This window comes from Podarcis gaigeae, assembly GCF_964106915.1.
Source record: "Podarcis gaigeae genome assembly, chromosome: 10".
NCBI lineage: Eukaryota > Metazoa > Chordata > Lepidosauria > Squamata > Lacertidae > Podarcis > Podarcis gaigeae.
Genome location: NC_139686.1, coordinates 21,860,267 through 21,874,563, shown reverse-complemented (window position 1 = coordinate 21,874,563; position 14,297 = coordinate 21,860,267). Strand labels below are relative to the sequence as shown.

At 43.6% G+C, this 14,297-nt stretch overlaps 1 protein-coding gene across 6 annotated transcripts in view; it reads left to right on the top strand.

Moving 5' to 3' along the window:
* Positions 1–14,297, top strand: part of WEE2 (WEE2 oocyte meiosis inhibiting kinase) — a gene marked incomplete at its 5' end in the record, with an annotated part of 30,110 nt that overhangs the window by 10,444 nt on the left and 5,369 nt on the right. For 4 of the 6 annotated variants that reach the window (XM_083700313.1, XM_083700308.1, XM_083700309.1 and 1 more), the window contains 6 exons: positions 1,212–1,573; positions 4,820–5,019; positions 7,842–7,893; positions 10,376–10,548; positions 11,311–11,432; positions 12,297–12,443. In XM_083700313.1, coding sequence (XP_083556439.1) covers positions 1,217–1,573; positions 4,820–5,019; positions 7,842–7,893; positions 10,376–10,548; positions 11,311–11,432; positions 12,297–12,443 — 1,051 coding nt within the window. Of the gene's footprint in view, positions 1–291; positions 421–512; positions 765–1,211; positions 1,574–4,819; positions 5,020–7,841; positions 7,894–10,375; positions 10,549–11,310; positions 11,433–12,296; positions 12,444–14,297 lie in introns of those variants that run through there. The other 2 variants (XM_083700312.1, XM_083700311.1) reach the window with 2 other exon arrangements.

Sequence of the window (14,297 nt, the reverse complement as noted above, 5' to 3'; positions counted from 1 at the left end):
AACCTGAAGCATATGTAGCCTGAGGTACCACTGTATGGAATTTGCCTCCCCGCCCCACTGCTGCCACACACTGTGTCAACATCTTCAATGAGATGTCTACTGTGACCCCCAAGGTCTCATTCCTGGTAAGTTTAGACCCCATGAGCGTATCTGTGAAATGTCCATTTGGAGATGTCCTTTTGGACCTCTTTGCCACCTTCTTTCTGTTTTAGCCACTCTGAACAGGGAGCTGCATGGATGCAAGTCCTTGCAGGATGGACCATAATGAAAAACAGGAAGCTATATAGGGAAGGGAACTGCTCTTAAGTGGCATTTTGCAAAACCTCAATCCCAGCATGCACTATAAGGCCAGACCTGCAATTCAGTAGGTTAAGCAGGAAGGAGAGAGCAGGAAATGGTATGGGGTCATTTTGAACACAGGTGATGCTGTGCTTTTAATTGTTGGTTTTTAATGGCAGTGGGTTGGAGCACTTATAAATTCTGTGAGGGCATTATTAAGGGCCAGTTTTTTCCAGTCAGAATGGGCTATGTCAGAAAATGTTTGCTAGCTGGCTGGGTGCCTTTGCATCTGGCTGTGGCATAGGGCCTTCCTTCTGGAGATCAGTGTAAAGGGATTATTATGTGGGGCTTTTCTCTGCCTAGTTTCTGTATGTACTGACTTAACCCCTTGTGCGAGGACAGCTGTGGACTAAATGCTTATTCCTGATTAATATGAGACCTGTGTGCAGCCACAGACTATTCACATTTATTTGGAAAAACTCCCAGTGAGTTCAATGGGGCTAATTCCCAAAGCAGTGTACATAGAATTTCAGGGTTAATATAATAATGCCCTTATTCCTGAGTCTCCTCAGAGTCTTTCTTTCTCTCCCTTACTATTTTTCTTTTTAAAATGCTGTCTTATTTTCAAATGGAGTATGTCTTCTCACGCCAGTGTAGCTGTGGGATTATTCAAAATGGATGTCTGTATATTGAGTAAAAGCTGAAAACTAGCTCTTGCAAGCAAATACAACTCTGGGGACAAAGTCAAGGTAGTTTGTGTGGCCTTTGCATTGTGTGAAATTGTGCAATTGAGAAGATTGAAGGGGAAAGTATCTAAGAACTTTGTTTTGAAGGAATTTGTTTCTGGAGCCTTAGGCTAGGTGTAACTTCCAGGGCTGAGACAGGTATTGCAAAAGGCTAATCTCTGGGCTGTGTGTTTTGTTTCTTTCCAGCAACCATGGATGACTGGGAGAGCAGTAGTGGTAATAACTTCATCCAGAAGCTGGATTTTTCAAGTTGTGGAGAAGACACTGAGTTGGAAGAAGACAATAGCATGCAAGAGGAGGAGCCAAGTCATGTCACCCCTCAGAAAAACTGGGAGACTGGGAACTGGAGAGTAAACTGCCCTGTTCCGGTCACCCCACAGAGGCAGCTAGATGATCTTTCTTTCCTGAAATCGTGGGCAAGTCCAGTGAGGAAAGGTAAGGAATCTCTGAGGAAGAAACCTCTCCCTTTGGAAGATTATCCTGGGACGCCGCTGCACTACATCACCTGGCAAAAGCTCCAGCTCTGTGACACCCCACATACTCCAAAGGTAAGGTGATGTGGTGTGTGTATTTATATGGCACATTGTGTATAAAAATCCTCAACGGGGGAGGGGCGGCTTTGGTTGCAGTTATTAGACTTTCAACGTGGTTGAGGAGTCTTTGTGAGCATCCTTTTTTTTCATTCCACAAATCTTAATATTTCTACTATAACTTTTAGACCCCATTTTCCTCCAAGGGGCTCACAAAGTGGTGTACGTGGTTCAACCCCCTCCACATTTCATCCTCAGAACAACCCTGTGAGGTAGGCCATGAGGCCATGACTGAACTGGGGCCTGGTGAACTTCATAACAGAATGGAGATTTCAGCTCTAGTCTTCCAGGTCCTAGTCTGATATGCTAACCTCTACACCATTTCTCCGGTGCCCTGCACTTAGCAGTGTTTTTGGGTATGTGTGCTTCCTGAAAACAGTGTGATCACCATGGTTGGACTTTTCTCCAAGCATAGGAAGGTGGAGAGGCTGCTTACTGGATGCCTTCCAGTTGTGGGGGGTTTTTTAAGCGAAGTCTCTCTTACTTTTAAAGAAATGATCGTGGAGAACTCTCTTTTTAAGGACTTCCCTTGAACAAAATCATTTGACATACTATTCTCAAGCGCTTGGTAGCCAGCTTCCCTATCTTCCCGTGCTTTAATTTGAAGCTTGGGGGAAGATGTGATGAGGCAACTCATTCCATGGGTCTTCCTGAGATTAGGAAGTGTGGGCAGCTGGGAAGACTGCAGAGTGTTGGAGAAACGTTTCACAGAAAACGAAGTGCACAGGCCCCCTCGCAAATGATACGATGAGTTCAACTGTGTGTGGACTGAGATTCTAAAGTACCATATGCCTAAGCCAGAAAAATAGAAAACTCTTTCAAATGACAAGAACTGCTGTGAATTTGGGGACAAGTTTCGTTCTAAACCACAGAGCCTGGGGCTTGCCGATCAGAAGGTTGGCGGTTCGAATCCCCGTGACGGGGTGAGCTCCCGTTGCTTGGTCCCAGCTCCTGCTAACCTAGCAGTTTGAAAGCATGTCAAAGTGCAAGTGGATAAATAGGTACCGCTCAGGCGGGAAGGTAAACGGCGTTTCCGTGCGCTGCTCTGGTTCGTTAGAAGCGGCTTAGTCATGCTGGCCACATGACCCGGAAGCGATACGTCGGCTCCCTCGGCCAATAAAGTGAAATGAGCGCCGCAACCCCAGAGTCGGTCACGACTGGACCTAACAGTCAGGGGTCCCTTTACCTTTACCTTTCATCCTAGAACCAGACTGAACACTCTTAACTGCAAATACCAATGTCCCACATCAAATTTCCAGAGAGGCAGCCAGCACCACTAAACACTGTTAGTTTACAAAGCCCACAAACTCATCTCTCTCCTTCTCTGATCTGGTTTAGACATATAACACTGAACTATAATTTAGGGTTATGTGAATGAGCCTGGCTGAGCCTTGGGCTTTTTTTTTTTTTTTTTTTTTTTTTGCTTTCCATCTCCTTAGTGGTCATAAGGAGCTCAGAAATCGGTTTCTGGTTTCATTGAACTGCTATTTAGCATTTTGTGTGCCACCTGCTTAATCTTAAGTGTGGTATATTGAAACTAGCCAGCTTCATAAACTGTGCCAGTGTGAATGTGGCATGTTTCAGTAAACCAAAGTAGTATACAGTACTAAAGTATAGTAGGTCAGGGTTTGGACATAACACATAGCTATGGTTAGAATGGAAATGAAAGCTTACAGAGTGTAAGCTCTGAGTGTAGCCACACTCAAAAAGGGGAGGACATGAACCTAAAGCCCGCCCAGGTCTGTTCACATGCTCACCTAGCCCTCTATCATCTCTGTTCCCTTTCACAGATACCCACACATACCTAGATTACATCTTTAGCTTGGAGTGGAGGGATACAGGCAGTTCCACCTTCCAAATATTTCCAAACTACTCAGAAAGCAACCACCACCTAGCTAACGGCCATCCTAACAGGACATACTTGGCAACTTTTCCACTGACTGTTAAGGAACACTTGCAGTCATTGTGGTGCCATTGACCTCTCCTATCCAGTGCCCCATGTCCCAATAGTATGGTATCTATAAAAGGAAGTGCTGTGCAGTGGTTAATGTCATAGACTGAGGCTGGAGAAACCCAAGTTCAAATCTTCACTTGGCCATGAGTGACCACTCACTCTCTCTGTTGAATCTACTTCACCGGGTTGTTGTGAGGGTGCAATTGGGGAGCAGGCCAAGCATGCCTGATGCCTTATGCTCCTTGAAGGAAAGATGGGGTGTAAATGAAATGTACACCTGCTTAACAGTGATACTGGGCTAGGTAGATAGAAACACCTTCGGTGGTGGTTCTTCTCCCTCTGTCATTGTAAAAGCTGCACCTACATTCTCTCAGATGAATAGCTGACTGTTGAGAGTCTCTGCTGAAGTTCTTTCTAATGGGTGCACCATACTGTGAGTGTATGTATATATTTTTACCATCAAAATGACTTCAAGTAGCATTGCAGGAACAAGCTTTACTTCAAAGCAGCTTCTGTCACTTCCAAGTCCCAGGCTTGGATGTGGAGCTTCTGCGAGCTATAAAGACACAATCCTGAGTGAGTCTCTTAATTGCATTTTTGCTCTCTTAAGGTTTGAAATGGAGCAATTTAGAAAATCCCCTTCATCTTCCTACTTGTTAAGCTGGATGCCTGCAGATCCTCCTGGCATCTGCAGTTCTGTATTTAAGCTTTGCTGCCAAAAATAGCCTACTGTGATAGTAACATAGTTGAAAGACCCGTTTTTTGTGATTTAAATCCATATGGCTGACAAGGATTCGACTTGACGGGAAGTCAAAGCCTTCACATGACTCTGATATTCCAGCTGCAATTTGTGTAGCAGGTGCAGCCATTGTGGATCCTTCCAGATGTGGATGGACTTCCATTATCCTAACACTGGCTTGGATGGTCCTTGGTCTGATGTAGCAAGGCAGGTCTTTTACATTCCTAACCCACTGGCACTTCAAAGCATAACAAAGGTGGGAAAACTGGTTCTCCAGATGTTGTTGGACAGCTCCCATGGTCCCTTTCCATAGGCCAGGTTGACTAGGCCTGATGGGAGTTGAGAATCCAACATCTGGCGGACACTACATTGCCTACCCCTGGCTTAATGTGGTGTACAGGTATTGGTGAGTTTGGGAATAACAAGCATCATGACCTTCCTCTTTATTGCAGGTTGATGCTAGTCGACTAGACTGTTCTCCGTTGACTGTCTGTTGTTGTTTTCTATCTAGAGCCTCTTGTCCAAGACTGCTTTCCCTTCACCTGTGGGAAAGTTCCCCGCCAAAGGGATGAGGAACTTGAGGTTCACTTCCTGCCCTGACTCCGAGGAAACTCCCCCTGCTTCCTTAGTTAACATTAACCCCTTCACACCGGAGTCTTATCGGCAAATGGTTTTCCATCCCAGTGGCAAGAGGAAAGCCAGAGGGGAGCTGTGAGTGTTTTCTCTTTTTTCTTAAGAATATATATTCTATAGGGGGAAAAGGGAGATAAGAGGGTAGCCATCTTGTAGCCCATTGGTTTTTAATACTGTGTTGCAGGGCCTCATGAGTGAGAAGTTTGATAAGAATGGACAAGCTTCTTCTGACAGCTTGCCTGCTATAAATTTCTGACATTCCTTTGCAACAACAACAACAATAAATAATTTAATTATACCCTGCCCATCTGTCTGGGTTTCCCCAGCCACTCTGGGCGGCTCCCAACAGAATATTAAAAACACAAGAAAACATTGAACATTAAAAACTTCCCGAAACAGGGCTGCCTTCAGATGCTTCTATAAGTCAGATAGTTGTTTATTTCCTTGACATCTGATGCGAAGGTGTTCCACAGGGCAGGCACCACTACCAAAAAGGCCCTCTGCCTGGTTCCCTGTAACCTCACTCCTTGCAGGGAGTGAACCATCAGAAGGCCCTCAGAGCTGGACCTCAGTGTCCGGGCTGAACGATGGGGGTGGAGATGCTCTTTCAGGTATACGGGGCCGAGGCTGTTTAGGGCTTTAAAGATCAGCACCAACACTTTGAATTGTGCTTGGAAACGTACTGGGGGTCGATGTAGATCCTTTAAGACTGAGCATGCACCCTACAATCCACATAAGAAATCTCTCCAGAGGCTGTACAGTCATCTATGGAGGGGGTAGTTTGGAAGCTCCTTTATCTCATATCAGACTATTGACCCATCAAGCTGACCCATCTGTTCGGACTCCAGGGTTTCAGGCTGTTGACATTCCCAATCCTACCTGGAGATGCTAGGGACTAAACCTGGGATGTCTTCTGCATGCAAAGCAGATCACTCCTCCTCCTTCCTCGTTCTTTGCAAGATGGTTTGCGTTTCAAATGAAATCTAGTTCAGTATCCCATTCCTACAGTGGCCAGCTAGATACCTATAGGAAGCAAACAGCACTCTCCCTACTTGTGCTTCCCAGAAACTGGGCAGCTGGGCATAGTGCCTTGAGCATCAGAGGTAGAAGATGTTTTGTTGAAGCTCAGTGGGTTTGTAGGTCAATACAGCTTCTGGATTTTTTGGAGGCCTTCCTGGGAGCATGGCTCTGGTGTGGGGAGGCTGTCCTGCTCAGCTGCTTCACTTCAAAACACACTCCATTGCTGTTGGGAATGTGCTGGACTTCTTGCATCAAGCAGCGTATTGGATAAAACTGTTGGGATTCTGGGAGTTCTTGGCAGAAAGGTTCTCTTAACAATAGGAAGCTTTGAAAGCCTTTGCCTCAACCCAAAGAGGGCTCCTTTGTCTTTGCTGCATGTAAAGGAGACATCCAGCAAGTGCTGTGTTGATCAATAAAAGCGCCACTCTAATAACCTCTCTCTGTGACTCTCTTAAACCAGTCGAGCACACCGCAAAGCTAAGAATTGGCAATCTTCCTGGAGGTGGGCGAAGGAAGCAGAAAGCGTTCTGCGTTGTGTCTGTTTCTTAGTGTTAAATAATAGGCTGCGTGTGTTTTGTATGTTTACAAAAAATAGATTTAAAAAAACAATAGGAAGATTATTCCTCCCACTCTGATTCTCAAAGCCATGCCTAGCTGGGGGAGCTAGCATGTAGGGAGTATTGTATGAGTGAAAAGCATAATGGCACTTGACTGTAAAGATTACTGACAATGGGTCGTGGTACATCTAATCGGATGGCCTACTGTGGAAAGACAGGTTTCGGCCTTCACTGGTCCAACCAGCAGCTGTCAATTGTCAATGCGTAATCAACTGTCACTAAGCAATCAGCATTGCATCAATATGGGTCCGGATGCCAAAGGCTAACTGAGAAGCTTAATTGCTTTCAACTGCAGGAGTTATTCCTGTATCTTCAGGCACAGGAAGGGGGGGGGGGAGTAGGATTTCAAAAATTAAGCTCTCTGCAGGTAGGGATGGTGGAGGATGTCATTTGGTCTGCATTTTAAAGCAAACTGAACTGATCTGCACCTCCCAGACTAATAGCACAAATCTTTGGGATTCTGCACTTCCCTGAATTTTGCAGTACTGCCAGCTCAAAAAGAAAGAAATGTACCAAAATGCATTAAGCACTTTATTCAAGAAATGCAAAGATTGGAATATAAAACAAAAATTTAAGTATGTGTGTTATGATAAAATACTGTTTAAGGATATGATTAAACACAATTTTTCCTAATTTTAAAAAACAGAAATTGCCAAGTTACTGCAGAAATGGGACAGGGCAGGCTTATGAATAAATACATGCAAAACTTAACATGGGTGTAGCAGTTGCCCCTCTCTAGATCAAGTAAAACAACAGAAATACTTAGCTAACCAATCACGTTGGTTCTGCTCCTGCCCCCACAACAAGAATCCTGGCTATGCCCATGAAACAACATGTATCACCAAATCCATCCCCTAACCTCAGGTCTGTCAGAGTTGGATGAATCCTTGTTTCCAAGTGTCTCGGATTTCACAAAGACTGGGATTGGATTTCATGCCTTTAAAATGCTGCATCACTAACCCCCTCTGTCTGCAGATGTCAGGGCAGCCGTGCATTAATTTGAAATCTGAATTGATTGTAAACTAGAATGTCGATCACCCTAAATTGAGGGCTATAGCCTCTGTGGTTTTGAAGTGAATTTTTTTTCTAGTGGTCTCTTATGCTTATGCGGAAATGCCTACATAAATACTTCATGTGGCTTGAGAAGTTCCTGAAGCTGGTGTTTGAAATATTTAAATGCTGAAACTGAATAATAGAGTTGGGAGTTGCGTCTTGTCTTTGCAGTCGGGATGCTTCTTCACGTGATTAAACTTACCATTTCAGGGATGATCCCAGCCAAAAAGAGAGCCAGGTGGAACCAGGGTTGCCTGCCAAGGTGAGTAGGGTGTTTCTTCAAACAAGTGCACAAAAAGCACCATGACCATATGTTATTGGTTTAATACTGAAAGAGGGAAAACTGTGAGCCTATAGCAGCAGAAAGCAGTATTGCTGTAACACAAAGAGTAATCTTAGCACCGACTTTCTTTTCATTGTACATTTTCAAAGAAAGCCCATCATTTTATATTTTAATGAAATGGGGTGGGGAGGAAAAATTAAGTGGTGCAAGGCAATAGTTATTACAACACCAGATAGTTACTTAACAGGTTTCAACAACATCACCATTCAAAACTAAACTACACGTTGCATCAGATCTCTGTTTTAAGTTCTAAAGTACGGCTAATAAGCTGAGGTATAGGCTGAAGGCCAAGCTGAAAGTTTACTTTGGTTCAGCTTTAAAACTACTTGGAAGTTCAGCTCCCTGTTTTCTTCCAGTTCTACCCTCTCCTGCCCATTTTCAATGATTCTCCTGGTAGTAATGCACTTGCCATAAATGAACCTGGTGGAGGAGGTTTTCAGGTATTAGACTAGGACCTGGAGAACCAGGGTCAAATCCCCCCCTCAGCCATGAAGCCCCCTGGTTGACCTTGAACCAGGCATCATCTCTCAGTCTAACCCACCTCACAGGGTGGTTGTGAGAATAATACAGAGAGAGGGAACACCATGTATGCTAGCTTGAGCTTCTTGGAGAAAATGTGGGATGCAAAAGCAAAAATAACTAAATACTCAGACCCACTGTAATGAATGGGCCTAAGCTACCAATGTTTATTGAAATTAATGGGTCTCATCTGCACTGGACTAACTTTAGATGCAACCCTGTACATGGGTTGATCATATCTTGGCCAGAAATCAACAAATTCCTAAATTTCCATTCCAAAAATTAACAAATTCCAACTTGCACAAAATGCTTATTTGCTTGCTGTTTACCTTGAAAAAGCTAGCTTAGGTTTGACTGTACAATGTGCTCCAGTCTCTTTCTCAATTAAGCTAAGTGAAATGTCCCCCCTTCCCCCCCTATCGTAATGTAAACTCTAATAAATTATAGAACAACCTGAAGGATACTTCCTTAGCATCAATAACAATCCAAGAAGTGAAGTGATGTCTGTGTAATGCAGTATCTGCCTTGAGATGGTGGTACATTCAAACTCCCGTCAGGCCCAATTAGCATGTGCAGTAGTCAGGGATGATGGGGACTGTAGTCCAAAACATCTGGAGAGTACAGGAATGGGGGAAGAAGCAGAGAGTTCCGGGGGCCACTGGTTTGATCTGGTTTGACCATCACTCCTGCGAACTTGCAGGCAATGTGATTTAGTAAGAAACTTGTCCCAGTCCATATCTAACTCTTCAGGCTTCATTAATTTGAAATGCTGCTGGGAGCATAGGAAGCGGCCTTCTACCAGGTGAGAATCATTCTCCATCTTACCAATATTGGCCGCTCTTTGGGTCAGGGTCTTTTCTAAGGGATTGAACCTGTGGCTTCCTGTGCACATAGCATGCCCTCTGCCTCTGAGTCAGCACTGATGCTATAACTTACACGCGGAGTGAATTATTCAGCCAGAGTTGTGGGCTGAGAGGGAAAACAGAGTGCTGACCATAGACGTCAAAAGCAATCACATGCCAAGGGAAACAAAATGGGGCAGGGCAGGCACTTTTATGTTGGCACGGCTGCTGGCAGTATTTTGACTCAGCATATTGGATCCATTTCCATCTGCCCTGAAGGCTTTGATGTTTGTGCCTCTCCAAGTTTAATTCTAGGTTAGTGCTATGATCTACTAGAAGCTCTTAGCAGAGAAACAGTGCCAACACCATTGATTAAAATCTGAACATCTAACAATAGCATTTTCTGCAAGAGCATAAATACATACTGGGTGCAGTTCTTTGATTTATCAGGCTTTATATTTTGCCAAATGTTGACACGGGCTGCAATTTGAAAGCTGCTGGTGGTGAACCGATTGCAAAGAAGGGGGTGTCTTTAATAGTTCGCTTTTGCACTGCTTTTTTCCTGCAAAAAATCATGCTCAGTCCTTCCTCTCCAGCTGCTTTGACCCTGCAAGTGGAAAATATATGACTTGAGGATTTTGTTTCATCTGCACCATGCTGCATAGCAAACTACTCTGGACCCTAAGGGCACTATCCAAAGTAGCTTGTGAAGTGACATATTGTAAGGGTGGTGATCTTCCTTCATTCATAAATCAGGAAGAAGACAGGAAGCTTTTCCAGCGAAGCAGGATACCATACTGTGTGTGCAAAGTAGGGTAGCCAACTTGGTGCCAACTCCAGATCTTGCTGGACTCAAATGCCCACCAGGCCCAGCCAAGGTAGCCAGTGGGAAAGCAATGTTGGCTATTTCTGGAAGGACATCACTGCATCCAGGAAGCAGAACCCAGGGCCTCACATCACAAGGTCTCTTCAAGTCGTGCTCGGGATTTGATGGGCAAACCTGTCTTAAACTTACGTGGATTTTTCTCTCCCTCCTCCAGAGATTCCTCTTACGTGAGAGCAACATGGTTTCCCGCTACAAGAAGGAATTCTTGGAGCTGGAGAAAATAGGTGTGGGGGAATTTGGTTCCGTGTACAAGTGCGTCAAAAGGCTGGATGGGTGCGTCTATGCCATCAAGCGCTCCAAGAGACCCCTTGCTGGTTCTTCAGATGAGTAAGTGACCACCGCAGAACACACACAGGCACACCATGATGAAATGAGTAGAGCCTTGGCTGGATTGGTCAATAAATTTCTGGATTGAATGATGCTAGAAGTTGTACCACGGCTGCTTATCTTAACTCTCCCACCCCACCCATTTTTTTAAATAGACCATGATAGGTATTGTCATTGTTCTTCCCACTATAGGCTCCAAAGGTAATGTTTGGTTTTGGATTCCCCAAACCACATTTCACATCCTCTAAGATGCTCTCTAACTAGTCTGTAAATAAGTTGGATTTGAGATTAGCCAAGTATTGGGAAAGGTCATGTGAAAAGCAGACTGAAAGCATTTAAAAATGAAATCCGCCATCCGTTTAATGAACCTTTTCCTTCCCCATGTCATTCAGGGCTTGCCTTTCCTTAGTCCGTGCCCAGCGCTCCAGTGAAATCTAATCTAGTATTGAATTAAGAACTTTTGTTCCATAACAATACTGTTTCCTCCCCCCACTCTCCCACCCCCAAAAGAGATCTTTTAGCGGTGAGAGACTTCAGGGTCACCAGCGCTTACCTTTCTATTGTTTCTCTAAGTGTGGGGGTGGAGAAGCGTATCCCCTTCCAGGTATTTCCCAGCCATTTAAAGAATAACTTTGTCAAGTTCTCCAGGAAGTCTTGTTTGACTCCATTAACCCTCCCCTGTCCAAACTCCTGATCTCGCAACAATATTGTTCTTTGAATGATGGGTCATATCTCTCTCTCTCTCTCTCTCATTCTCTCTAGGCAAATGGCTTTGCGGGAAGTCTATGCCCATGCTGTGCTCGGCCATCATCCCCATGTTGTGCGATATTACTCGGCTTGGGCAGAAGATGATCACATGATCATTCAGAATGAGCACTGCAATGGTAAGGATTGGGGGTAGAGGTGGGGGCTTAGGATACTGCTCAACTTCCCATGTTAACTGAAACTTTAAATTCACATGCACTTTGTGTAGTCCTTTGTGTACTTAAATTGAGGTTAGTGGATGCTCATGGAGTTTGGAAGTCCAGAAGAGCAAGATGAATTGCCACCCTGTTGCTTTCTAGACTCACAAACTGCCACAAGGAATTGAAGCTCTCCACCTCCACCCCAAATGCAAAATCTGGGATCTCTAAAGGACCAAACATGAGGAATGAGCAGAAGGATCTGCAAAAAATGGGTATTCCCATTGCACGTACGCTTCTGCCCAGTTCTCCAACCAAAATGATGTGTACAAAATGCATATACTAAGAGCAGGTGTCCATAAAATGCACATATAAGGTTAAAAAAAGGCAAAATTATATTTAGGGAATGGCTTGCAAAGGTTGACATACAAAATATGCATTGGGAGAAATTAGCACTAAAACACTGGTGGAATTATTTTAATAAAAATAAATAAATCACAAACTGATATGGAAATGTAGTAAATGGAATTTAAGATATGTAAAAAGATACAGTACTGAGATAAACCAAAATCTATATGGGGGCCTGGCTAGCAGAAATGTTGGGAGTTTCCTTATATAAAAGAGCCAATGCAGAAGATGTCAATCAAAACCCTTTGAAATGAAAGTGATGGAAGCTAGTAGATTCAAACCAAAACTCTAAGAGGCAGAAGTGTGAGGCTACCACTTAACTGTTAACCAGATCTTCTAAATTCCTCCTTCTAAAAGAGCGCAATCTGCTTTAGAAGGAGGCTCTGTGAACAAGTGGGCGAGGAACTCTGTCTGCTGTGATTGCTTGGCTTTCCACAGGTGGGAGCCTCCAAGATGTGCTTTTGGAAAAGGCAAATACATCAGATTATTTCAAAGAATCTGAGCTGAAGGAGATCTTGCTGCAAGTTTCCATGGGACTGAAATATATTCACACTTCTGGCCTGGTTCACTTGGACATCAAACCCAGTAAGCATTTCTGTTCAGTAATGCTTTGTTGTTGTTAAGTCGTGTCCGACTCTTTGTGACCCCATGGACCAGAGCATGCCAGGAACTCTTGTCTTCCACTGCCTCCTGCAGTTTGGTCAGTGCTTTAATATTTGTGAACGGCATGCATAAGCACATTGCCATGACCCTTTGAGAAAAGTGAGTTAAGCACAGTTGCGCTTTTAGACGGGATGGAGGCTCATCATATTTAAATAGGAACTGTGCCAGTCCTTGTTTAGGGTTTTGTTCTAAGGAATAGGGAAACTTGAGCCTAGCTTGTTACTAACTTGGGCATAACCCCAATTACCTGGCCAATTGAATTCAGTAGGACCAACTTCTGAGTAGACAGGGTTGAGATTAGTTTAATTCACTGAAGCTATGCACCCACAACTGAAATGGATCATATGAGGATAGGCTGAAGGAACTCTAGGTATATTCCGCCTATGGAAGCAAAGACTGATTGGAGGTCAGGGTTGTGAGTGGGTGAAAACACATAGAAGGGGACAAAGGCTCTGCTGCCTAAATCTAATGGGCTGATATAGTTCAATCAAACATCAAGAGAAACATATTGATGGTAAAGGCAGTTTGACAATGAAACCAATTATCTAAAGGGATGGTGGGCTGTCCCTTGTTGGGACCCCTTCCAGCAGAGACCATATAGCAATGGGGATATTCTAAATGTGGATTTCCTGCATCCAACAAGGGGGCAGTTTTGCAATACTCGCCTTTCCTCAAGGATTCTTTGAAATAAAATAATTCAAGCCCTACTGTGCCCCAATTGCTGGAAAACTCTGGAAATACATCTTCTTAGGCTTCATTTGAATTTGGGGTGATGATGCTTACAACCGTAAAATCAGTCATAGCTTCATCCATTTTTTTAAAAAAATAATTTTTATTGATTTTCACAGCCAACAAAAAACAAAAAAGAAAACAACAACGCACACAAAAAGAGAAAAGAAATAGACATATACAAAACACAAAAAGTGTGACTTCCCCATACCTCCCTTACACTGCATCCTTGTTTTGCAATTTTTCAGCAACCCTTTAGTCCTTTTTTCTATTTGTATCTCTCTCAAATTTCTTAACATTATTATTTACAGCTGTAATTCTCTGTTTCTTACCCCCTGACATCTTAACAGGCCACAATCTTACAACAATTTTTAAGATATAATTTAAATTTTTTCCAGTCCTCCTCCACTGTCTCTTTCCTCTGGTCACGGATTCTGCCGGTCATCTCCGCCAGTCCCATAAATTCAGTCACCTTCATCTGCCATTCTTCCAGAGTGGGTAGTTCTGGCGTCTTCCAATACTTTGCCAAAAGAATTCTTGCCGCTGTAGTTGCATACATAAAAAATGTCCTATCCTTTTTTGGTACCAGTTGGCCAACCATACCCAGGAGAAAGGCCTCCGGCTTCTTTGAAAAGGTCCACTTAAGGACTTTCTTAAGTTCATTATAGATCATTTCCCAGTAGGCCTTAATCCTTGGGCAGGTCCACCAAAGGTGGTAAAAGGTTCCTTCAGACTCATTACATTTCCAGCATTTGTTATTGGGCAAATGATAGATCTTTGCAAGCTTGACTGGTGTCATGTACCACCTATAGATCATTTTCATTATATTCTCTTTTAAGGCACTACATGCCGTAAATTTTATACCAGTGGTCCATAACTGCTCCCAGTCAGCAAACATGATGTCATAACCGATATCCTGTGCCCATTTAATCATAGCTGATTTAACTGTTTCTTCCTGTGTATTCCATTTCAGCAGCAAGTTATACATTCTAGACAGATTCTTAGTATTGGGTTCTAACAGTTCTATTTCTAACTTCGACCTCTCCT